Genomic DNA, 27,113 nt, shown 5'->3' on the forward strand with positions numbered 1-27,113 from the left:
TCTCACCTATGAATAGCTGTGCTTTCATCCTGTGAGGACTTAACTCCAGTAAATGCTGAGTCCTACTTGCTTGACTTCAAAATGGAGGTTGGGGAAATTGGTCTAGGCTTTAAGCTAGAATTCCTGTCTCCTTGTTCACAGCCAGGTCCTCCAAAAATGGTGGAAACGGAAAACAGGACTAGCTTTCTTTTAGAACAGAGAAATCCCACTGACATTCTTAGAAAGCCTACAAGCATTTGTAGGCACCTGTTCCGAGCCAGTTGGAGGCTTGAGATTCTGGAGATAACATTCAGAGGAAAGCCTCTGGTGTTTTCCCAGTGAGACTTGGTAGGAATGAGCTGAGATGAATTGAATGCTTCCCTATGTGCCCTAGTAGCACCCACTGACCCAAATTCTATACATCTTGACCTTTTGTTGACACCTTAACAGTATTTAAACAAATATATGAGTCTCAAAGGTGCCAATGTGTTTACAATAAGTGTGTGTGTGTGTGTGTGTGTGTGTGTGTGTGTATGCCAGTCCTGAGGCTTGAACTCAGGGCTTGGGCACTGTCCCAGAGCTTCTGTGCTCAAGGTTAGTGCTCTGCCACTTGAGCCACAGCTCTACTTCTGGCTTTTTTTGGTTGTTTATTAGAGTTAAGAGTCTCACAGACTTTACTTGCCCAGGCTGGCTTTGAACTGCAATCGTCAGATCTCAGTCTCTGGAGTACCTAGGATTACAGAAATGATCCACTGGCATCTGGCTTACAACACTTTTCTAAGTAAGCCTTTTATTTAGGAATATGTAAGACAGACAACTAGAATGTTCTTGTCAGTCTGAATCTACTAACTCGCTCTCTAATAAGGAGACTGGCTTTCGAATAATTAGGGTCACATTTTCCTTCCCTGTGATGGGTCGGCCTCTGTTCCCCTGATCTTCCCCTTACTTTCACAAGCCCAGCACTTTCACTATACTTTCAAAATAGAATGGTGTTTCATCAGCGAACAACAGGACAAACTGCCTGCTTAATGCAAAGTTAGGGTGACACTGATCAAGATGCACTGTACTCATAAATTGATATGCTGAATTGAAATATCTTTGTATAACTACTTACAGATAAAATAGCAATAATTAATAATTATTATTCATAGTAAACGCAAGTTGGATGTGGTAGTGCATGCTTGTAGTCCTAGCTACTCTGGAGGCTGAGGCAGGAAAGTTGTTGGAGTCCAGGAGTTCAAGGTCAGACTCATCAATATAGGGACACCTGATTTCAAACCAACAAAATCCAACCAATGCAAAAGCATGATACTGTTTCCAGAGGTTCTGTGAACATCTCAACAAGGGGTCACTCTACTGTAACAACAGTTTGTGGCTCCTGATTACAAAACAAACATAAGCAGCAATAGAGAGACAAAGTTAGAAAAACAGGGTCTAGGATGACCCATAAGTTCAAGTGCAACCCTTGCTAGCTACCAGTTGTTTCAGCCGTAGAGGGAATGGCTTCATAGTACCCGTCCCTGCCTTCCTCTGCCTGGCTTCTCAGAGAAGCACCACATATGTCAGCTGCCCTTCTCACTGGGACCTTAGATCTGGAATTCAAAGCAGCCATGTGTGTAATTTTTGGTAGGCTTTTGAAGAAAATGAGCTCTGGTGGGAGCTGGTGGGAGACCTTCCCAGGACCCACCTTGGACTAGAGCTTAAGACATCAGTAGGGAAGCAAAAGCGGAAGTCCTGTTCCCTTAGGAGCCCCTCCTCCGGGGGCTGGCTGGCTCTGCCTGCACATAGCTCAGGCCTGACATCAGTGCCAGGCAGCGCCTGAGAGGAAGCTTTGCATGCAGGTCAGGGTCCCTGTTAATACTGAGAGCGGGTCTCCCTTGAGAAGGAGCTGTAAGAAGACCAGGATAAAAAGGCAGTTTGTGTAGATCTTTCCTGCCACCTTCTGAAGTCTCCTGACCAAGTCTCAATTGGCACTCATATTACAAAGACCCATTCCTCTTAGCCATTCACTTTAGCTTCAACCACGCCCTTATCATCTGGGCTTAGTCAAACCACAGCAAGAAAACAAACAAGGCTTTGATTTTTCAGTGAGCAAATGAACTAGCTGCTTAAAGGAAAAGGGGGGGGGCGGGCGGGAGAGGAGAGCGCATGCTCATATACTCTACCACATAGTGTTTACTACTTTCCACAAACAGACCCAATCAGAAGGAAGAAATTTGGGTTTCACTTCTGAACTGCTTGGGAATGTTTAGAAGCTTTTTGGCTGCAGTGCCCAGTGAATGAAGTCTCAGATTAACCTTTTAGAGTCAACCTTCTGAAATTAAAATAACAACAACAACAACAAAAAACCCCTTCAATGTTCTGGCCCGGGGGGGGGGGGGGGGTAGGGGAAGGCTGCTTGCCAAATTCAAATTTGCCTTGGCCAGCCACTTGCCAAAGTAACTATTAACAATCCAGCCCTTCAATGAGGTTATAAAGAAAGTATTTCCCCTTGACTTTGGAGAAAACGCCTTTCATATGACCTCCAAACTATGTTACTTATTTAAAGGTATACCAAATAAATTTGGCTTTCCCACTTTTTTTTTCTTGCTCCAGAGCATATGGGTCAAAATGCCAGTAATGTGTGGTTCCTTTTGGAACAGAAGGACAGGGTCCCAGAATCTAGGCATAAGTCCTGCTCTGCTTACTGAGTTCGTGTTTGTACACAGGTGTGCTCAGAGCAGCAACGCATGGCTCTGCCTCCCGGATCTTTGTATTCTCTGAACATATGCTACACCTCTGTGGAAAACTGGCTCCCCAAATAAAGCGGAACAAAACACTGACTGCCTCTTAGAAGACAGGAAAAAAAATACCTGGGTACCTGTGCAGGTTACAGAAACATACACTTTCGACCTGCTGTAGTACCTCCGCTGCCTCTTGGAACCACCAGAGTGACACAGACTATATCCTTGAGCAAAGTTCAATTCCAACCACTTAGACCAGAAAAGGTTTTTCAGCCTGGTAACTCAGCAGCTGCCTAAAGAAGTTATGCTTTTCCAATTCAGATGAGGTGAGACTTTTGTGTCTTTTTTTTTCTTTTTCTTTTTCAACTTTGGAGAAAACTGCATCCCAAGTAACTAACTAGGTAGGCTATCTGATAAGGGAACAGATTTTTATATTTGAAAGATGGGGGAAGGGGAAATGAGTACTTACCAATTTGGTCTTCGGGGATCAGAGACTCGATGGGGGGATCCAGCTCAGAGCTCTGAGCCAAATAATTTTTGACCTGGGTCATGAATTGCCGGATGGTCTGCAGCAGGTCAGTGCTGGACACATGGCATTCCTTGTTCTCTTGCAGGAAACTCACGTAATCCTGTACCAGGCATCCAAAATAAGTACATTTGTCCCGAGACAGCTCTGCGATCCTGCGGACCATCCGTTTCTCTGGGGTCATGAAAGAGCTAAACACCCCACTCATCTTTCGGAGCTGGGACTTGACCAGTTTGGGCAGCACAAAGGAGCTGTTCCTTTTCTTTTTGGATTTGATGGGGGGTGCCATGGTCTCTTGATCACTCTCCCCTTCATAGTCTTCCAGGCTGCTGGTGGTGTCGGCCTCATAGCCATACAGAGGCATGCTCCGGTCAAACTCCAAGGAGTCGGAGGAGGAAGTGGAGAGACTCATGTCGCTCAGCCTCTGCCGGCCTCCTCCATGGTGTGGAGGCTGTGATTCAGAGCAGGGAGGCTGGGCTCTTGTGCAATGCCCCGGGGCGTCCTCAGGCGGGGCTCCACCTGCACGGCCAGCTGTGCCCAGCTCCAGCTCTGGGCTCAGCCCCGGCCCACGGACGGTCAAGGTCTTTGCGCTGTCTTCAGCTTCCAGAAAAGAAGCCTGCTTCTTCAGGCGGGGTGGAGGGATGGGAGTTGGTTTCCTTCCAAGCTGAGCTACTTTCCCATGTTTGTTATGGTTGACTGTTTCTGGCATGCTCGTCTGGGTTTCAGTCCTGGACAGCCCAGGGCTTGTGTGGAGACTATTAATAGCGGGTGGGGGGGGCCTGGGTGGGGGGGACCGAGGCCTCTCAGTGCCATTCGCATTGGGAGTCCTTGTGCTGGGCCGTTTGAAGCTTCCACTGAGATCCTGGCTGTGCACTTTCAAGAAAAGAGGATTAATAAAACACAAGGCTCCGTTGGTCTGGCTGCACTCCAGCTCTGAAGGCGTTCTGGTTTTTATAGAATGCACTCCATTTATAAGGCAGAGCTGACTCGAGGAGGCAGGGCAGATGGGGTCCCAGGAGAGAGGCCTATGGGGAGGTGGAGGATTTGGGGGTTTGCTGTCAGCTGAGGAGCTCCAAAAATCTGAAAGTCATTACCAGCAAACACAAGAATGTAAATACAGTACACTTGGGCCATTCCTTCACAAATCAAAAGTTACAACGCATACTGTAAGACAATGGGCTTGGGAGGAGAGAGGCTGCACCTCCTTTCTTTTCATTGTTCTTGTTTTGCTTTTTAATTTTCAACTTATTATTATTTCTTATTTCTTATTATTTATTTATTCAGAGCCTGGATACTGTCTCTTAGCTTTTTAGCTCAAGGCTAGGGCCTACTATTTGAGTCACAGCTCCACTTCCACCTTTTTGCTGGCTAATTGGAGATAAAAGCATTATGGGGGGCTGGGAAGGTGGTTCAGAGGTAGAGCGCTTGCCTTGCATGCATGAGGCCCTGGGTTCGATTCCCCAGCACCACATAAGCAAAAAGAAAAAAAAGCCGGAAGTGGCACTGTGGCTCAAGTGGTAGAGCGCTAGCCTTGAGCTGAAGAGCTGAGGGACAGCGCCCAGGCCCAGAGTTCAGGCCCCACAACCAGACCCCCCCCCCAAAAAAAAAGTCTTACAGACTTTTCTGCCCACGATGGCTTTGAACTGCAGCCACCCTCAGATATCTATGGGCATGAGCCACCAGTGCCTGGCTCTGGTCTGCTTTTCTTGCATTTCTTTACTGGAAAGGGAATAAGGATTTCCAGGCCCAGCTATGAATTCCCAGGAAGGCTCCAGGGGCCTCTCAGTCCTGGAGAAATGTTGGCCAACCATCAGAGGACTCCAGGCCAACCTTCCTTCAGGTATGTCAGAAGGAAAAAAAAAACAAAACAAACATAATTACTGTATAAATAATTACTGTATAAACTCAGAAAAGGCCATCTGGGCTCCTGGACTTATTTTCCAAAAACCGAGTCAGCTCAGAAAGTAACACCACCCTTTTCCAATCAGCCTCTCTCTCCTGGGATGCCCTTTGTGGAGGCTGCCAACCATGGAATTGAGCCTCCAAGTTCCTTTTTAAACCCTAGGAGCAGCAGCTGGGCCTGGGGATGTTACACAATCTGCCTGATTTTTGTGTGTGTCTGTGTTTTTTTTTTTTTTCAAACATATTCAGCATTAAATCCCAAAGAAGAGGAAAAGGATACTTAGGGGTACCATCAGCAAAAAGGAAAAAAAAAACACGCCAGCAAGCTTATGCAAATACTAAGTACAATTTCAACCATTTATCTTTGTGGTTTATTGGCCTTCCTTCCTCATCCTATAACCTCCTTCCTAAGGGCTATAAATATTCAACACGCATTCCCTCTGTTACTGGGTCTCCTCTTACAGAAAAGCCTCCGTTTCCTGTCCAAACTGAGAGAGGCAGTGAGGATGATTATATGTCTGTCCAGTTGAATAGGTTGTATTAATTCTTTATCTTTCATCTTTTATTTGCTGTGTTTACCTGTGCTGTTTTCTTATGGACTCTGAATGGCTGATCACAAGGAACTAGAAAGAAGTTTACCTTGGGAGTCCTACAGTCTATCCTGTGTGTGTTGGTGACATGCCTCATGTTGGTGTGAGGCCTTTCTTATATCCTCCCTGCCTTTCCCTCTACTTCTGGGCTATCCAATCTAAGAGCCAGTAGACACAGGTAGCCAGTAGGCATCTGGAAAGTAGTTGGTGGTAAGGAGCTCAATGTTCGGTTTCATTTCATCTAATATAAAATTTAAAAATGGATGCTTGATTCAGTTATTGGGAAGCCAATTACTGGCATTTAGATATCAGAATCTACTTTTTCTACTGTCAACTGAATGAAATCTAAACACATATCACCTATTTCTGATGAACATTTGAGAATTGAATCTCGATAGTATCAGCATACACACACATTGAATTTCAGATACCTAGTATTATATAGGTAGAATGTGAAGTATACTAGGAGTATTTTTAAAATGTCTTATATTGATTACATATTAGATTATATTTTGTATGTATTATATTTAATGTAATAGATCGTTAAGATTAATTCAATACATAGCTATTTTTTAAAAAATGTAACTACTAGAAAATTTAAAATTACACATAGGCTTATCTTATGCCTCTATTAGTCGACATAGAAGGGTTAGGAAGAGCTAGTTTCTCTGCTTAGATGATTTTTTTTTCCTGGCTTGTCCTGGGGCTTGAATTTAGGCCCTGGGAGCTGTCCCTGAGCTTCCCTCTCCCTCCCCCGAAGGATGGTGCTTTAACACTTGAGCCATAGCTCCATTTTTGCTTTTTGGTAGACAAGAAATAAGAGTCTCAGCCTTTTCTGCTTGGCTGGCTTTGAACTGCAATCCTCAGATCTCAGCCTCCTGAGTAGGATTATAGGCACGAGCTACCAGTGGTGGCCACTGCTTAGATTTCTACTGTTAACAATTGTATGGCCTTTTAAGTCATAGAATACTTAATTCTCCTGTGTATATATATTTCCCATGTAGGCTGTGAACCTTACGAATCAAGGGAGGAGACCACATGAACCTTCAAGTCCTTGTGTAGGGCATCCTGCCTGCCACATAGCAAACTCTTAAGAAATGCTGGATGAATAAATGAGTGCAGAATTTTAAAATGTGTGTCTCTACCCTAAATGGATATTGGGCAATTAAGCATCACACGTTGAATGTTTATTCATTAGATGAAATTCACTTCTGACCACTAGAACAAGCTACTTTTGTCATTATCTTGCCTGCTACAAGCACCATCTTCTTTCTTCTGTGTGTGTGGTAGGAGAATGGGAGGGGAGAAGTGGCATTTGGACTTGAACTCAGGGACTTGTGCTCTTTTTTTTTTTATTGTGAAAATACTGTACAGAGGGGTTACAATTACATGGGCAAGATAATGAGTACATTTCTTTTCAAGCATTGTAGCCTCCTCCTTTGTTGGGACTTGTGCTCTTGTTTGGCTTCTTTGCTCACAACTGGTGTTCTACCACTGAAGCCATACTTCCAAGTCTGACTTTTCTGCTGGTTACTTGAAGATGTGAATATAGTGGATTTGTGTGCTCAGGCTAGGTTTGAACCATGATGCCCACATCCCAGTCTCCCGAGTAGCTAGAATTACAGGTGTGAGGAACCTGGGATCAAGCACCATCCTTCAGGCCATGAAAGGAGCACATACTGCATGCTGACTACTAAACCAGAGAAAAGAGAGACCTGGTACATGTCACTGAGAGGCCTCATCAGTGGTTGAGAACTTGTGGATCATGTGCTGGGCAAGGCCCTGGGATTGATCCCCAACATCAAAAAGGAAAGAAAGAAGTCCTATAATCGAGTTGATTATATTCACTTCAGGAAGCATTTCAATTATTCTTCCAAGGAGGGAAGGACTTAATCACAAGAGAATCAATAACTTTTCAGTAGGGACATTTCCATGGTTCTGCTACTCCCCTCCCAAGATTCTCTTTCCCAATTTTATTACCCAGAAAGGCATCAGACATGTGTGGCAATCCTCTTGAAGCAATCAAAGTTGCAGAAAGAAATAGCTTAAAAGATTTTCCCCTTTTCATCTAGAAGGGAAGGACTATTTTTCCCCTCCTCAAAGCTAAACCCACACAGATTCCTCAAAAGCAAGGGGACAAAGGAATCCAACTGGGCATGTTATGTGACTTGATCCATTGTCAACCTCTGCCTGCCAGCACTGGGAGCACTCTGGAGCCATCAGTAAGGGGACAGAGAGGAGGAAGCAAATCCCAGCTACCAAAGCAAGGATTCTTGGCCAGGCAAGGGTCATGACCCACAAGAGCAGGCTGGGAATTTAACAGTAGGAGGGGGAGCAAGACAGATGTTATTTGAGATTCCTTCATGCTTGGATCCCTCAAAGCTCGGAGGTGAGCTGGGTGGCTCACACCTGTAATCCTAGCTACTCAGGAGGCTGAGATCTGAGGATCGGTTCAAAGCCAGTCCGGGCAGGAAAGTCTGTGAGACTCTTATCTCCAATAAACCACTAAAAAAACAAAAGTGGTGCTGTGGCTCAAGCAGTAGAGTGCTCGCCTTGAGCTGAAGAGCAGAGGGACAGCACCCAAGCCCAGAGTTCAAGCCCTATGACCGACCAAAAAAAAAAAAAAAAAAAACAAAGCTCAGAGGTGCCATGTGTGTTCCCAGGTCTCACTCAAAATTAAAGGCCATACACATGATATGCACATGGATGTCTCTTTCTGCTAAGCACTGCCTTCCCTCAGGCAAAATTCTAAAAGAAAAGACAGTCCCTGACAGATGACAAAGGTCTACATTAATACAACCGGATCTCAACACCTGAGTACCCTAAAACCACAGACAATAAAGCCAGTGAGATTTGGAAGTAACCAGTTTTGGAGTTGGCTGAACATTGGACCTGGAAAAAACAAAGTCCTAAAAGCATGATCCAGCGACCTTATGGACCTAAAAGGTTGGATTCTTTAGAATCATATCATAGGTGTAATTGGCACAGCCACATAGCTGTAGCCCAGCCCCATAATAATGCAGCTTGCTCTATGACCTCAGTTTAAAGGAGATCTGGGATTGGGTACCCACTTACTTAGTCCCAGTTGGGCTAGTTCTTCAAGCTGAGCCTCGGTCTTGGCTGTGGAAATGGCGTAGGGCAACTTCAAGGTGAATGGCAGAACATCCCTGATTTTTCAGAAAAAAAGAAAATGTTTATAATTATGGGTCTGATTTCTATCTGGTTGCATTCATTTTTCATCCTCGATGTGCTTTAAATGGTCTAAAATGTCCAAAGTACAAACCACACCACATCACATCTAACCATGACTACTCTTTACTGATGGCAAGACTCAATACTCACTGCCAGTGCTATCATACTCACAACAGGCCAGGAGACAAGCATGCTTGAATCTCTCATCTGAGCAACTAACGCTGGGTAAAGTGATTATGAGAATAGCTGACTATGTTGGTAGATCTATCACACCTATAAAACACTAGGTACTAATTTGCTAGATGCCTATCTGAATGTCAGGCTCCAACACCCTGGACAGGAATGTGTGATAATCCTAAATCTTTATACACAGCAGGCTTTCAGTGAAATTTCTGGTTTCACCTGTGACATTTCCCAATTGGAGACCACATATTGTCTTCTACGTGCTGAAGACTAAACTCTCTCCTATATTTGAAGGCAGATCTCTCACTTTAACATACACAAGAACTCCCTTGTTAGATTGCATATGTAATTCAGGAGGTGTGGGGAGTGGACAGAGGGTGCAGACCCTGCATTTCTAAGCTCACAGGTGATACGTGCGGCTGCCCCTCAACCACTCTTGGAAGTTATTTCATATTAACAGCTGTCCAGGCAATGTGGCTCCAAGGGCAGCAGAGCCACATGCAGAGAGACAACATAGGGTGATAGACAACACAGCACACAGCCCAATGAAAGGAACCATGCTGACAGCTGAGTCCTGCCACAGCCAAGGCATCAAGTCTTGAGTAAATGCACGGACCATGACTTGCTTCCTCAGACAGCACAGAGGCAGATGTGACAGTTACTTCTTTTCATATACAAGGCTTGTGACCTTTTCATTCACAAAGCACTGGTGAATTCCCCACAGGGTTCAACACAACCTTTTGCCTGGAAGCGGTTTTGCATACATGAACAATTATCCATTGACAATGGTGACTTATCCAAGATAGGTGTTGAACATATTCTGTAGCGGGTCTGGTTTTGTAAACAAAGATTTGTCATTCATTCATTCATTCATTGGACAAATGTTTTTGTTCATCTAGGATGTGACATTGTTCCCTGAGAACAAATCATCAGTATGCTAGTATGGAATTGCATTCCAGCAGACACCAAGGGACAATAAATATTCAATTTACAGAATACATAGGAGACACACCACTGATGCATTACATATGTGAAGGGAATCATGAGTATTGGAGGGTAACACTGAGACTTCCTGAGGTGTTTGAAGATCGATATATGGCCAAGGAGGAAACCATGCAGGGAAGAATATTCCAAGCAGAGGAAGCCTAGCACCATGAAAAACAGCAAGGAGGCCCCTGTGTCTGGGGTGCAGTTAGGTAGGTACAAAACCTGGAACTTCTGCCTGTATTTTGTCATCACAAAATGTCTTGAGAATGTCTACTGAAGGGAGTAAGGATACCAAATGTTTGTTATTTTGTGGCATTATGAGGCAGCATTCTAGAAAGAATCAGATTAAATCTGGATGGCTGAAGAATTTTGGAACCTTTGAAGCTGTTGACAGATGGTGACAGTGTAAACAGTTGTAAACTCCATGAAAAGAATGCTGTGACACACTTTATGGCATCACCAAGCTCCACTATACTGCTCACACGAAGTCAGGAGGTTATTTTTGTCCAAACATATCCAGCCCAAATCACATCTGGCGAGCAGGAGACCTTTATCTGTGCTCCAGTTGTTTCGTGCACTCTCTTCTGTGTATATTGTTTGAGATGAGGCAGGTGGAGCTATGGATGGGGGGATGGGGTAGATAGAAGCTGCTGTGTGACCTGTCAGGGCAGTGACCCTGACTACAATCTGAAATAAGGATGAATGGGAAACAGAACTGTGCAAAGTATCTTGCCAATATAAGTTGATATGGTCAAACTCAGCTAATTAAGTCTACTTTCTTTGGACAATGGGGTAAGCAAGGGGAAGAGCCATAAGCAACAACTGAGTATCCAGAGATGAAACATCACCTGACTAGTCTGGATTTTTCTAAATGACATAGGATAGGAAGCCACACCTGCCATGCGTTAATGGATAGTTGTAGGCTTTGATCTACTAGAAAATGAGATGTTGTGGAATCACAACAAACAGTGAGACAGAAGGTGAACCAATGCAACAGCAATACTCACTAGCTACTATGTTGGAAATGAACTTGACAATTTTGCAGGGGAGAGGAGTAGAATGAGAGGGGAATTGAGAGAGAGGGGTAACACTGTTTGAAAAGAAATATACTCACTACCTTATGTAACTGTAACCCCTCTGTATATTACTTTTACGATAAAATAAAATTAAAAAATAGTGTACATACAAACATAATTTATAGCTGCTTCTGGTATTAATGCTATAATTTTATTTATTGATAATATCATCATTTCAAAGAGAAACACAAAATGCAACAGATTTCCTCAAAGATTAAAATGGTATCTGACTTAAGGAGCTGTAACCCCTGTGTATATCACCTTTACCATAACAATAAATAAATTTTAAAAAATTAGATGTTGTATGTGAGGCCTCTCCCACTATGCCAGCTAGAAAGCATCTAGCATTGACATGTGGCTATACATGTGTGCATACAGACATTTCCTTTTACCTACATCCTACTAAAGAGACGGATCCCAATAAGAAAGCTTGCAAAAATACAAAAATGAAATTATTATCTTTTACTCAAGAGTTTCAACATGCACAGTCTAGATTTAGTTCATTTTTGTTTTATATAGTTTTTGTCCCCCTCATGGCTGACATTCTACTAGCTGAGCCATGTCTCCAGCCCAGGTTTTTGCTGATTAATTGGATATGGAATCTCCCTGATTTTTCAGCCTTGGCTGGCCTTGATCCTGCCATCATTCCTCTAGATCTTAGCCTTCTGAATAGTGAGGATTATAATCATGTGCCAACAGCACTTACCATGCCGGGAGGAAGCTGTGATGTCTCCTATTTTCTGGGGTCACTATCATTCACCAACAGAGACAGGTGAGGTTCCGGGCACAACCCTCCGTACTTGTAGAACAGAAGTGAGCTGTGAGTGTCTGTCTGGCATAGTGGGAGAGAACTCACAACCAGTTGTGTTGGCTCTCAACCTGTGTGTAGCTGGCAGAGCTGAGTGGCAATATATGGGGTTGTGGCATTAAGGCAGGCTTGGGTTCAAATCCCGTATCTGCTACTTTTTGATTAAATGACTATGGCTAAGTACCTTACACTGTCTGAGCCTTGGATCCTTCTCCACCCTAACTTACAGAGTTACTGAGAGGGTAGAGATAATGTACTTATGGTACCTGGCACAGGTCTCCCCAGTGCCCAATTATTATGTCCTACATCTCTTTAATATTCAAAAGTATGGCCCAAGGACCAGCAACATTGTCCTCATACTGGGAGCTTGCTGGATATGCAGGATGTTGGCCCCATTTCTGAAGTGAATTCTGCAATTGAATGCGGTTGCAAGTGTTCTAGCACTCGATGGGATTTGAAAAGCGGCTCCCAGTCCAGTGCAGGGAGCCTTGAGCTATGGAGTGATGGCTGTGTCTGCAGCTGTGCTATCTACTGATCCAACTGGACATGGCCAGTCCTGTGCTTGAATTCTCTTGCCCATGAATACTGGATACACTGCATGAGACAATCCAATCACACTTGCAACTTCCATACATGGATGCACAACCAACCAGTGGAAAGATTTCAAAAAGTATTTTGCTAGACTGTGTCACACCAACTCACACCAAAAACACATGAGTCACATTAAAAAAGAAAAAAAAATATCAAGACCAAGTATCTTTGCATTTTGAAAAAAATTAGGAAAATTAATCTCAGGCCTTTCTACTTGTAAAATGCAATGGTGGGATTTTTTTTTTCTGTAAATACTTGACGGTGAGAGCATGCTTTGTAATTTCAAAAAGGCCTCCCTACACTTCATATGCTTTAATTATCAGACAACCCTGCCTGGACAGCAGGTATTCCCACCTACTTGAAACAGGAGGGACAGATGCTATCTATTCTGTGCAAATGCCAAGTAAGGTTTTATAGGCAGAAGTCTCTTTTCCAACCACAGCACAGTTTTCAATCCATGGAAAGTAAACACACCAGCCAGCTTCACCTCTTGCTGACACGTGAGCATGAAAAGTCTCCTCTGAGCTGGCTAGCTGTAGAGCAGACCAGGTGTGCGTCCCTGGGATGGGGTGGGAGGTAGGAAGGTAGAAGGGTTGGGTTTGTGGGTTTATACACATTCTGTGGGACAATGCAATTATACTCACATTTGAATAATAACCAACCGAAAACCTTCAGAAGTATTTCATTAAGACTTGTGTCCCTCTATACCAGTCCTCTCTTTGGACAACATATTCCCCCCCCTCTTTTTTTAAAGGGTAGGGCTAGCATTTACCATATTATTTGGGGGTGCTTCTGGCTTTCTGGAATTAGGGATGTTAAAATATTCATTTTCTTGTCAGAGCATAAAGAATTAACCTGAAATCTTTCATAGGAGGCAGTTTTGTAAGTTTTAATATAATTCCAAATGGTTGGAAATAATGGTTGGAAATAAAATGATTGTGTATTGAAAAAAAAAAAAAGAAGCCAAGAGCCAGTGGCTCACTCCTGTAATCCTAGCTACTCAGGAAGCTAAAATCAGAGGATCTCAATTTGAAGCCAGCCAGGGCAGGAAAGTCTGTGATGTTCTTATCTTCAATTAACCACCAAAAGGCCAGAAGCAGAGTTGTGGATCAAGAGACAGAGTGCTAGTCTTAAGCCAAAACAAAACAAAACAAAACCTAAGGGACAGTGCCCAGGCCTGAGTTCTATCGTGAGTACCAACACCACAACCCCAAAACACACACACACACACACACACACACACACACACAGAGTATGTATGTATTTTTCTCTGTTCAGACACTGTGAACATAGCAGGGCTCCAGTCTACATTCGGTGCCTACGGCATGCCTGGTGATTATATGTGTGTTAAGAAGGAATGTATTATTTAGCCCATTTTTAAAAGATCAAATAAAAAGAAATAATGGCAGTATTCATCTAAACAATGTTTTCGTTCTCTTAATCTGAAATTACTCATTGTCAGTAGTTGTACTTAAATGTTTACAAGCACATTTCTTTCCATAGGCTGCAAGGATTAGTAACCAATCCAGAGAAGCAGGTGGTACTCCCCCCCCCATGGGAGGGGCTTACAGGGCATTCATTCTAAAAGCCCTCATTTTCTTCCTGCAGGTGAACAGCACTGGATTCTCCCTCTGGAAAGCACCTCCTCTTCCTCAGGCCATTTACTGTGTAGCCACAGAGGCCAGAAGAGCTCAGTGCCCAGTCACCAGGGCTACCAGGTCACCTCAGGGCCAGGTTACCAGGGACAATGAGTATCTAATTCAGCCCCAGAGAAATAAACTAGCCAGCCCTTAAAGTAAACTCAACCCAAAGGGACTTCTCAGCTTCGTTTTGAGTGCTTTGTGAGCTGCAACCACTGGAAAGAACTTTGGTGATATAGTTCCCTGAAGAGGTTCCAGATAGCAAACAGCAAAGTCAAGGAAGCCAAGTGAACTCTGGTGACCAGGGCAGGCAATACCAACCTATGGATAACAAATGTGTCATTTCTTCCCCACAGGAGAACATTGAGTGTGAAAAGCTGTCATTACTAGACAAAAAGAAAAATCTGATGAGCATAATAAAAAGCTTTCTACACCTCATACCATCTTGGCACTGGATAGCATCCTGATTTGAGGCTTCAGTTCATGGAGACTATAACAATTGTTTCACTTATGAAATGAACACAAGCACCCTGACAAACCATCATGAAAAATCTACGTGTTGGCTTAAGGAACCCACATTTGTAGAATCAGACTCCATCCCCTGGAGAGATTTCAAGAATATCACCAGGGATCTTAAAATAGTCTAGGATTGAATCATTGGTTGTTTTCTATGTATGTGTCCATTTGTATGTGCGTGTATTTGTGGTGTGTGTGTGTGTGTGTGTGTGTGTGTGTGTGTGTGTGTGTGTGTGTGTGTATGTGTGTGTTTTCTGTTTGGTGACTCCTGAGAGCAGCTTGAAGAAATAATCATATTGATGAGACCTTACATCTGGAGGGATTAGGTAGTCCTTTCCATCATTAGCCCGGCCTTGGTAAACATTTTAAACAATCCTTCCCTTCAACATCTACTACATTTCCAGCCTCCTGGGTCCCTCCTCCCAACTCCAATCAAGATTGCATGATGCACACCAAGCAGATGTTTGAACTCATACAGAGAGGAAGAAAGCTTACCTGCTGATGCAGTAGAAAGCAATGAGCCGGAATAAATCTGCAAAGCTGATTCCTGAGCCTTCCAGGGAAAAGGCTGGAAAAGAGAGATTCCATCAAACAGCTAAGTCTCTCTGAGTTTATTTGGGGAAGGAAGAGCTGTCTAAGGGTCTAGCACAGGCCCCTAAAACAAACTACCGTGTGCTTTATCAGAACCAGCTGTGAGGAGGATGCTGGTTTGGCCAGACACAGGCTGTAAACAGTCAGGGGCCCAGAGCCTCATTCCTTGACTCATGCTTAGCACATGCTCAGGAGCTTGGTAAACATACCAGGCAGACAGGCTTCAGTTGCACAACAGTTTGTTTTGTTTTGGCTTTTTGTTTTAGTTCAAAGCATAACGTTGAGCAGGAGTAAGAGGATGAGAGGCCATCACCACATGGTAAGCCTGGAGCCTATTTTGTACAGCAACTAAGCACTGGAGCTGTGAGTGGCTTGATCTCAAATCCTCATGCATTTGTCAGTCACCCTCCAGTCCATCTCTGCTGAAATTCTGCTCTTATTGCAATACTCCAAGACTTCTTGATACTCTATTTGCTTAGCTTATTTAATTTTATTCTCAAGGTGATGTACAGAGGGATTATAGTTACACATGTAAGGTACTGAGTACATTTCTTGTCAAACTTCTTACCCCCACTTAGCTTATTTTGTACTATTTTGCTTATTTGTATTGGTAACATGCATTCATCCCCTGAACATACGGTGTCATAAACAGACACATGCAGAGAAACAACAAACATGCATGTAGACCACACTCTCTCCTGTTCAGCAGGGAGGGAACTTGTTTGGGGGAAATTAACCTCTCTAAACTTCAGTTTTCTCACCTATGTATTTTCTTTACCTCTCAGAAAAGTAGTAAGAACTGATATTTTTAGAAAATGTAATAATTTACTTGAAAGCACTGTATGTAGCTGAGCACCAGTTGCTCACATCTGTAATCCTAGCTACTCAGAGATCTGAGGACCATAGTTTGAAGCCAGCCCAGGAAGACAAATCCATAAGACTCTTCTTGCCAATTAACTAGCAAAAAGCCAGAAGTGGAGCTATGGCTCAAGTGGTAGAGCACCAACCTTGAGCAAAAAAGTTAATGGATAGTACACTTAAGCTCTGAGTTCAAGCCTTAGTGCTCACACACACACGCACACACACACACACACACACACACACACACATTTGCCCAAATCAATTTTCCTAATCACTTGAAGTCATTGGAGTGGATTAAGGAGTGACAGAGGTTTTATCATATTAGGGAGGAAAATTCTCATGGCCACAATGACCTTAGTGGACAGTATGAAAGAACTCACAAAAATTGACTATACTTCTAGAAGAAAAAGAAAGTAGCTTGTAGGCCACTCATCATAGTGAACATTGTATAGTAGAAACGTTTTTAAAAACATTGAGAGTCAGGCCCTGATGGCTCATACCTGTAATCTTAGCTAATCAGAAGGCTGAGATCTGAGATCTGAGGCTCAAAGCCACCTCAGGAAGGGAAGTCCATGAATCGTTTATCTCCAATTAACCACCAAAACAAAACAAAAAGCCAGAAATGGAGCTCTAGCTCAAGTGGTAAAACACTAGTCTTGAACATAGAAGCTCAGGGACAGTGCCTAGGCCCTGAGTTCAAGCCTCAGGTCCAGTACTAAACTAAAACAAACAAGCAAACAAAAAAAATAGGAAGATTTATTGCTGGATGCTGGTAGCTTTTACTTGTTATTGTAGCTACTCAGGAAGCGAGACTTGGCAGATCAAGGTTAGAAGCCTTTTATGCCTGGACAGAGAAGTTTGCAGGACTTCATTTCCAATTAACTAGCAAAAGGCTTGCTAGATGCATGGCTTAAGTGGTAGAGCATCAGTAGTGAGCAAGCAAGCCAAGTGAATGAAAGGCCCTGCTCCAGCAAAAACAAAAATTTATGCTGGTCATGTATGTTCATCCATGATCTCAGCACTCAGGAGACTAAGGCAGTAAGACTGTGATTCCAAGACCAGACTGGGATACATAGCAAGACCGTGTCTCAAAAAAACAAAACACGACAGCCAAACAAACCAATCAAATAAACAATCAAGAATAACACACATATAATATTTGTCATTGTTTGGTTGGCCAACTTAAATGTCAACTCAGAATCTCTTAATGAATTTAATATAAATTCACCATTAATTAATTGTCTTCAAAACAGTGGATCTGAAACCTGTTTCTGGATTACCTTTCCATGGATTTTCCAATACTGGCCAGTTCTGCCTTCTTGGGTAGATGGAGTTCCCTGGCATCCTTGACCCTGTGAGTTCTAGTTTTACCCTTGACCCAGAAGCAGATCACAGGGGCTAGCCTACTTGACATCTGCTAGAAATGTACCCTCCAGACATTAGCAGTTAAAGATGATGTGGCTGGGAAAGACTGACATCTGAGTTGAGTTTAATCTCATCTCTGCCCTGCAACTGACCTCAGTACCTTCAGATTCTTCAAATATAGAAAGAGAGGTGTAGATGGGTCAGGATGGATAAGAAATGAGCAATGGTCTCAGACATGCTTCCAGACTTGCCTCTCCTGCCTTCACCCTTCAGCTTTCAAGCCCAAGATCTGCACGGAAGCCTCTGTCCTCTTTGGTGTTCAGACCCATCTTCCGATCCTTTCTTGAAGACTGGCAGTACATCAGAACTGCGTGTTCCCTTTTTTACTTAAAACTTGGCAGCCTGAAACTTCACTTTCCAATGACCAAAAACTAAACAGCAACCACAGAATAGCAGAAAGAAAAGCCACACTACTGAACATCGTCTCCCTTCAAAAGTCTAGCCAGTTATTTACCCAGCGGCCTAGATTCCACCTGTGATGACTGTGCTTCACAGAAGACTGCACAGTGATTGCCTGGAGGGAACTCATCTGCCAGAGGACTATTAACTCACAGAGATGTGCAGACACATGCTTTATTTAGCTGTAATCCTGTCAAAGGGCTCAGGGGCTGCTTAGTCATCAGCAAAACCAGGGAACCAAATCTATACTCTATTTAACTGGGGACCAGGCAGGGAATTCAGTCTCCATTAAGCCCCTACCACATGCCCAGCAGCAGGCTGGAGACTTGACGTGCAGGTTGTTTAACTGACCTAGTCATATCTGGGACGTTACCATCACCTATCACCCCACTGCACAGATGGGCAAAATGAGGCTCTTGAGACAGGTCACAGAGTATCAGGACTCACTCATGTCTACCTGTCTCAAAGCTCCAGTTCCTTCCAGGAGACCTGGGGGACCCTTACTGAAGCCCAGTCCTGACCCTGACAACCCACTGCTTACTTACTGTATGTGCTTTCTTTAATGGCAAACTCCTTGAGTGGGGCTCCAAATTCACAGGGCAGGCGAAGGGACAGAACTTTCTTTTGCATTTTGGTGGACTTACGAACCAGGAAAATCTAATAGAAAGAAGAAAAAGTCAAGCTTAGGAAACATCTAGAAAACATGATTATCCTTTCATCTTATGTCCATGAATAGACCTCCTTCCCAGCAGAAGTGTATGGCTTAATGGAGGACACTCTGCTGCCAGACCTAAGTGTTCTAAGAGCATGCTAAAGCATCCTTGCTTTGCTAACTGGCTTTGACCCCAACTTCTTCATGAATCTAGCATCTCCCAATGTGCAGAAGCATTTCTGGCCTAGTAAAAATGCAAGAGATCCACAATCTCCAGTCCCTGTTGCATATAGATGTCTAAAATATAGGTAACATGAAAAAACCATAGGGTGAATTGGGGGTTCATTGGCTCATGGTGTCATGAATTTGTTTCCAATAGTGAACAATTGGGAGTTGTTTTGTAGTTTTAGTTGTCGCATTACAAACCTGAATTTCTAGCTTCTCTTACAAAGTGGGATCCTATGGCAAGACCAGACATGATGGCTCAATGTTCTGCAGACACAAATGACTGCTCCATTTGGGGCTAGGGGGTAACTAACATTGAGGCTGTCTGTTGACAAGTCAGTCCACTTTCCCATAATTCCCTCTAGTTGCTACTTCTGTCTTCAGATATGTGCTTTAAATCAAACTAGTTCTCAGCGGACTCAGGATATCATCCTAGTGTTTGTCACTGCAGAAATAAATACGCCACAATCTGATACAGGTTGTGCACTGCACGAATCAAGGAGGCGCCACTCATCTGGCCTGCAAATCCAACAATGCTCCCTGGAGCCAGGCAGTGCACAGCATTGGATGAGTCCTGGTTCCTTTCTTTAGTATAAAATCCTTGTTTAAGGATCTTCACCTGTCCTGTTTCCGGTGTCTTAGGGTATTTCCTCTGCATTTGGACACCTTTCTCTGTCCCTCTATCTTGCTACAGAATTTCATTCTTTGCCATCAAACCTTTGTTTCTCTTCTTATGCCCAGTTCATATTTTCTAAGCTACTTTATTGGAGAGGAGGTGGGCATGAACATTGAGTCAGGAGAGGAGAGCCAAGAAGATGACCCGTGAGCTCTCCCCCCCCCCCCCCCCCGGCATCCATAGAGAGACATTTATGGAACTCTTCCAGCTCATTTATCTGGGTCCTCCATGCCTCTTGGCACAGCCTAACATCAAACAGGTGTTTCCTATGTAGTATCCTATGAAAAAGGGCCAGTGCTGAGAGGCAGCATTTGGCTGCCAGAGAGAAAGCACTACTCCCTTCACAGGTGGGGATGTTAAAAGGGCCACTCCCAGACTGTGTTTCTTGCAGGATGAGACATGGGCCAAGAGACTAAATCCATCCTGTCTCCATTTCCTGCAAGTAAGCTGTACTGAAACACATTCATTTCCATAGTATTGAAGGCTACTTAGGTAAGATAATGGCAGGGCCAAGTAGGTGTGACAGAGACTGCATGACTTTACCATCCTTCTGCACACAACTGTTTCCTGGTCCATGCAAGAAGGCCCCACCCAGATGGAGAAAACACTCTTGCCTGGCTTGTTCCTGTGCATGTCTCCACAGGAAGGGACATAGCCTTCTCCAGGAGAGTTGGACAGGGAGGGGAATCGTTGCCTAGTAACATGGCAATGCTCTGCTTCAGAATTTTTGGTAGAAATGCAAGAGCAGATAGTTGGGAGAAATGGGGCCTCTCAGGAGGGGATTCTCTCTACAAAGATGATCAAAGATATCATCCAGCATATTCCAAAAGAAATCTTGGTCCCTCCTCTCTTCTCCCCTCCTTTCCCCTCTCCTCTTTCTCTTCCCCTTTTTCCTCCCCTGCCCTCCTCTCCTTCTTTTCTCTTTTTTCTTCTTATGCAGTTTCAATTTAGCACTCTGTTCCTGTGCATGCTTGGCAAGTGTTTTACCACTTGAGCCATGCCCCAGTCCTTTTGCTTTTTAGTTTATTTTCCAGACAGGGTCTCATTAACATTTTTCTTGAGTTGGCCTTGAACTGAGATCCTCCTAATCTCTGCCCAGATCTCAGATCTCAGGCTTGTTCAGCATCTCTTTTTGTTTTCAAGTATAACCAAGTAAAGGAAGACTCACCTATAAGTAAAAAGAGTGATAATAGATACTCTCTGGATTTTAGGAAAATTTAAAAGCTTGGTTTTGTGCCCTGACATTCCTCAGGCAGCTTCTGATGAAATGTCTTCTTGCTCTCCATCTACTTCTTAGTTTCTTTTTGTTGTCACACGTTTTAAGTGTTATTTTATCTGTGGTTTCTAGTATTTGTCTTTTGACAAGAAATAGACATTGTACACAAGTGCTTTCCAGTAGAATGTTGAGCAATGATGGGCATATCCTGTGTCATCCAATATGGCATAAGAGCACTGAAAGTGGCTAGGGAAGCCAAGGAACTGGATTTCCAGCTGTATTCACTTTAAGTCAGAAGAATGTACATAGCCACATGGGGCAAGAGACTAGCATACTGGGACAACACAGAACATACCAATCACTGAATAGCATTTGTTTTTGAGGTATAGCTATACATTTATGTGTGTGTGTGTGTGTGTGTGTGTGTATTACACTGAAAACCTTGTGCATGCTAGGCAAGCACTCTACCACTGAGCTAATACCTTTCACTATGGGAGTAGTTTTCCTAAAAGGAAACAGTGGTCTTAGATAGTCAGAAGCTGGTAAAACTGATGGGATTTTGACTCATATGGAAAGCCACTGAGAAAGCTGAAGAAAAAGAGGATTACCTCAATAGCAGTCACCATATACATGGTATCATAGAAGCTGAATGGTTGGCTATAGAGGAGTCCCAGACTCAGAATAAAAGGACAGCAGAAGGGGCAGCAGAGGACCCCAGAACCAGATTCACCCTTAATGTCCAATTTCAACCAGTCAGGCTCAGAGTCTCTAGCAAGAGCTCCTCCTGCTTACCCAGATGACCTGACACACTACTGAGCCCTGCATCTCCCATGGTAACAGAGCAAATGAAGACAAATTATGAAGAGATCTATTCCTCGGAGCTGCCTTCGCAGTTTCCAGAATTTCTTTACATTGTAACCAAGGTCTAGAAGCTTGGGAAAAAATTTCTGGAACCCATTCTCAGTGTTCCTCTTTAGGACTGTAGCAGCTCCACTGGCTTGTGTCTGTCTCCCGAGGTTCTGGGCCTTACCCCTGGAGGCTGGGATTGCAGGACTTTGGCTGCTTCCTCCTCATTCAGACTCAGTTGTAGCCATATGGGGTGGGTGTGCAGGAGCTGGTCCAAGATGCTGAGCCTATTCGAGAGGCTGTCATAGCCAGAGTCACGGGGACAGGTCTTCATGTCCTTTTCCTCAGAATAACCATCATCTTTGTGTCTGACCATGCTAGGAGAAAGAGAATGGCTGGGTCAATGACTGCTGCCAATATCCTAGCAAGGAGACCATCCCTACAGGCTCACAGCGCAGCCCTAGCATAGTATAGGCAATATCTCATCAAGTCACAACTTTACTGTCTCACTCAATCCAAGACTAAAAATCTTGGAGGGCAAACAGATGTTTTATTTTACTTCATATCCCTAATACTAAAGAGAGCCTTTATACTCAACAGACTCAACCTTCTATTTCTAACTCCATTTTCAAAAGTTTCTGAACATCCTAAAATATTGCTTAGTTCTCTTTGTGTCCTTGGGCATAAAACATTTCTGACTTGGAGGGCTGGGAAGGTGGCTCAGTGGTAGAGTGTTTGCCTCCCATGCATGAGGCCCTGGGTTCGATTCCTCAGCACCATATAAACAGAAAAAGCCAAAAGTGGCGCTGTGGCTCAAGTGGTAAAGCCTTGAGTTGAAGAGCTGAAGGAGAGCGCCCAGGCCTGGAATTCAAGCTCCATGACTGACAAAAAAAAAAAAAAAATTCTGACTTGGAGGATGGAAGTCTAAATCATAAATTCCATAAATGGCTAGCTGTGAGGTCTTAATGTTCAATAGTATCTATCATGGGAATGAACACAGCCCCTCTGAAGGAAAAACACATTTATGAATATTTGTTTTGCACCTAAACAGTTAGATTCTATGTCTTCTGACAAATCTAAGCACTCTCATCATTAGCTTTATTTACAACAAAACGTCGCAGGTCAGATGCAAGTGGTGCATATCTGTCATCCTAGCTATGCAGGAGGCTGAGATTCAGCTGATGGCAGTTCAAAGTCAGTAGAGCCAGAGCATCCTGAGCCTCCATCTCAACAAAAGAAGCTGGGTATGGTGGTGTAGGTCTACCATGCCAATCACAATGGGAACCAAGGGCTGGATCAGCAATAGAGTGCCTACCTCTCAAGAATGAGGCCCTGAATTCAAACCCCAATACTTAAAAAGATAAAAAAAACAAGAGTCAATACCAACAACAATATATCCAAAAAACAATGCTAAGCTATTGGTAAAACTAAACCATTAGTTGCAATGGTCCCCAAGTCTAAAAACTGATGGGTAGATAAGTACAAAGTTTTAACCTCATAACAGAATACTACTCAGGCATAAAAAGGAATTAAATGCTGATTAAGGCTAACACATTATCAAACCTTGGAAAGATGATGCTAAGAAAGAAGCTAGGTACAGGAGGCCACACATTTACATGAACCAGAGAGGAGATCAGTGCTTTGAGGAGAAGGGAGGGGCGAGAATGGGAGGGGAAGGGAGAAGGGGATGGGAGGCGTGGGGCCAGTACCAGGTGCCAGGTTTTTGGGGGAGTGATGGAAATGCTGATGGGACAACACTGTGAATATACCCAAAACTCCTGAATGAATCATACAGTTTAGAAGAGTGATTGCTATAGTATATGAACCATGTTAATAAACCACTGACTTCCTCTGGTGTTGATAATATCAGTGAACATGTTTTAATCCCTCTTTTACAAATGAGGCCTGAGAAGGTATTGAGCTGTCCAGACTAATACATAGCTATAAAGTGGCAGAACTAAAAATCAAAACAAGGTACGGTGTCCACCCAACTTTGTAGGCAACAAAAAAGATCAGGAACACAGGACAGTTTGTAGCCACATGGTGTCTACTGTACACAAGGCCCATTTACGGACATTCTCTCATTTACTGTTACGTAGAAACATTCACATAGTATTCATAAGAACTGTGATCCCAATTTTTTAAAAGGGATAACGGGACCTGGGCAAGGCTGGCACAAGCTTGTATCCTAGCTACTAAGGATTATGGTTCAAGGCAGCCCAGGCAGGAAAGCCATGAGACTCTTAACTCCAATTAACTACCAAAAACTGGACACGGAGGTGTGGTTCAAGTAGTAGAATAGCACCTAGTCCCTGAGTTTAAGCCCTAACACTAGCACCAAAAAGGAGGAGGAGGAGAAGAAGAAAAAGAAGAGGAGGAGGAGGAGGAGGAGGGGGATTTTAAGAGGGAAATAGGAGAACCAGACCAGCTATTTATCTCACTGAGTCATGTTTCAAGAGAGGAAGTTTCCATTCCAATTAAAGAATGCTTAGTTTTGGGTCTTTTTTCCTCTCCCACACTCAGTCCTGACACTTTTCTAGCTCTCAGGGGACAGGATACCAACACAGCCCTGGAAGAGCAAGCAGGAATGCCCTGCCTGGGTAGTTATTTCCAACCAGGCAGGCCCAGCTTGTGACATATGCAGTCTTCAAACATCAGAACTGAAACCCAAGTGTGTGGCCTGGACAAAGTCTTCAAGGCTGGTGTTGAAGCCACATGGAAGGGGGAGTGGATTCTTTTATTTAAAGTCTTTTTAATATATATATATATATATATTATTGTAAAAATACTGTACAAAGGGGTTACAGTTACATGAGTAAGGTAATGAGTACACTTCCTATCAAGCATTGTTACCTCCTCCTTTGTTTTTCTCCTACCATCCCTTCCCTCCCACCTCCCCAACTCCTCCCTCTCCCACCAGAAGCTGTAAAGTTCATTTTCAAGATAGTGTGTTGGACATCTCATTGTTACAATGGGTCAACATGTTTCCTTATTTCAGCATTTTGTTATTTTCCTTCCCATCCCCAAATGTATGTACAAGTTGCAGGGCACCAGAAACAAATACAGTGAAAACAGGGGTTATATCATGGGGGAAGAACATACAAAAGAAACAAAAAAATCACATGGTACATTATAAGTACATTAAAAACAACAGCAACAAATATAAAACCTCTTGTGTCCCTATCTTGGGGTGCATTTTGCTTAGCATCATCTTATATGGCCATATGTACATAGCTTTTGACCTTTTCTGCTTGTCCTAGACATATACTAGTTATTGTGAATAAGGGAAACCATGGGACCTATGTTTCCTTGGGCCTGGCTTACTTCACTTAATATGATTTTTTCCAAGTCTTTCCGTTTTCTAACAAATGGGGAGGTGTGATTCTTTCTGATGGAGGCATAGAATTCCAATTCCATTGTGTACACACACACACACACACACACACACACACACATCTCACATTTTCTTGATCCATTCATCTACTGAGGGGCATCTGGGTTGGTTCCATACATTAGCTATGATAAATAATGCTGCGATAAACATAGTTGTGCTAGTAGCTTTAGTATGGCCTTGTTATAGGGGAGGTCTTATGTGTAGTCTTTTGAGGAACCTCCATACTACTTTCCAGAGTGGTTGAACAAGTTTACACTCACACCAACAATGCAGTTGGATTCGCTTTTGGCCACATACCCTCCAGCATCTGTTATTATTAGATTGCTTGATTATAGCCATTCTAACTGGGATGAGGTGGAATCTCAATGCTGTTTTTTTGGATTTATGTTTCTTTTATGGCTGGAGAAGTTGAGCATTTCTTCATGTGTCTATTGGCCATTCTTGTTTCCTCTTCAGAGAAGTCTCTCTTTAAGTCTTTAGCCTACTTATTAGCGGGGAAGTTGTTTCTTTGAGGATTTGTTGTTGGGTGATTTAATTTTTTAAGTCCTAAGTATATTTTAGATATGAGGCCTTTGTCTGTTGTATGGCTAGTGAAGATCTTCTCCCAGTCCATGGGCTTTCTATTGATCTTGCTAGCTATGTCCTTTGCCATGCAGAAGCTCTGCAGTTTCATGCAATCCCATTTGTCCAACCTTTCTTTGATTTGTTGTGTTTCTGCGTCTCTGTTAAGAAAATTTCAGCCTGTGCAAAGGAGACCTAGAGTTTCTCCTATTCCTTCCTGTAATGTTTTCAGGGTGTCTGCTTTTATTTCAAGGTCTTTGATCCATTTGGAGTTGATTCTGGTACAGAGTGATAAATAAGGATTTAGCTTTAGTTTTCTACAGGTGTTTAACCAATTTTGCCAGCACCATTTACTGAAGAGGCTGTCTTTCTTCCATTCTATTTCTTTAGCTCTCTTATTGAAGATTAGGTGGCGATAGGCCTGTGGGTTCATTTCTGGGTCTTCAGTTCTATTCCATTGGTCCTCAGGTCTGTTCTTGTGCCAGTACCAAGCTGTTTTGGTTGGCTTTGTAGTAGAGTTTAAAATTTAGTATTGATATTCCTCCAGCAGTGTTATTTCTGCCAAAGATTGCTTTAGCTATTTGAGGTCTTTTATTGTTTCATATAAATTTTTGGATTGCTTCTTCTATTTCCTTGAAGAAAGAGGTTGGGATATTGATAGGCATTGCACTGAATTTGTAGATAGCCTTTGAGAGTATTGTCATTTTCACGGTGTTAATACTCCCTATCCAGGAGCATGGAGGTTTTTCCACTTCCTTAGTTCTGCTTTAATTTCTTTATTCGGATTTTTAAAGTTTTCATCATAGAGGGCCTACACTTCTTTAGTTAACTCCTAGGTATTTTATTTTTTGTGGAGCTATTACAAAAGGAGATGCTTTCCTAATTTCTGCCACACTCTTCTCGTTATTGGTGTACAGAAAAAGCCACTGATTTTGTGAAAATACTGTACAGAGAGGTTACAATTACATGGGTAAGATAATGAGTACATTTCTTATCAAGCATTGTAGCCTCCTCCTTTGTTTCCCCTTCCCATCCCATCCTCCCCTGCTCCCCCATCCTCATCCTCCCCTCCCCCCATCAAAGTTGTAAAGTTCATTTTCAACATAAGGACTTGTACATCTCATTGTTGCAATAGGTCCACCTGTATCCCTATTTAAACGATTTGTTTTTTCATTTCCCCTCCACAAATTATACCAACATCAAATACAGTGAAAGCAGGGGTTATACCATGGGAGAGGGACATACAAAGCAACAAAGAAATTATCTTATAAATGTGTTAGAAACAATCGCATGAAAGAAAAAAAACATTTGAATATATATCTTAGGGTTCATTTTCCTAACATCAACTTATCTGATTGATAAGTTTTCTGCTTGACTCAGACATATACTAGTTATTGCAAATAAGGGAAACCATAGGACCTATGTTTCTTTGGGCCTGGCTTACTTCACTTAATATGATTTTTTCCAAGTCTTTCCATTTCCTAACAAATGGGGCAATGTCATTCTTTCTGACGGAGGCATAGAATTCCATTGTGTATATATACCACATTTTCT

The 27,113-nt window shown here is 43.0% G+C and overlaps 1 protein-coding gene across 2 annotated transcripts in view; it reads right to left on the minus strand.

The window, feature by feature from the left end:
• Rin2 (Ras and Rab interactor 2) overlaps positions 1-27,113 on the minus strand; it is a 199,467-nt gene that overhangs the window by 28,291 nt on the left and 144,063 nt on the right. Inside the window, exons 5-9 of one of the 2 annotated variants that reach the window (XM_013027076.1) lie at positions 21,789-21,981; positions 18,535-18,646; positions 15,209-15,281; positions 8,796-8,887; positions 3,172-4,308 (exon numbers count right to left, since the gene is read on the minus strand). In XM_013027076.1, the coding sequence (XP_012882530.1) occupies positions 3,172-4,308; positions 8,796-8,887; positions 15,209-15,281; positions 18,535-18,646; positions 21,789-21,981 (1,607 nt within the window). The remainder of the gene's footprint in view (positions 1-3,171; positions 4,309-8,795; positions 8,888-15,208; positions 15,282-18,534; positions 18,647-21,788; positions 21,982-27,113) is intronic. The other variant, XM_013027077.1, reaches the window with a different exon arrangement.

Source organism: Dipodomys ordii, unplaced genomic scaffold, assembly GCF_000151885.1.
Source record: "Dipodomys ordii isolate 6190 unplaced genomic scaffold, Dord_2.0 Scaffold99, whole genome shotgun sequence".
Lineage (NCBI taxonomy): Eukaryota > Metazoa > Chordata > Mammalia > Rodentia > Heteromyidae > Dipodomys > Dipodomys ordii.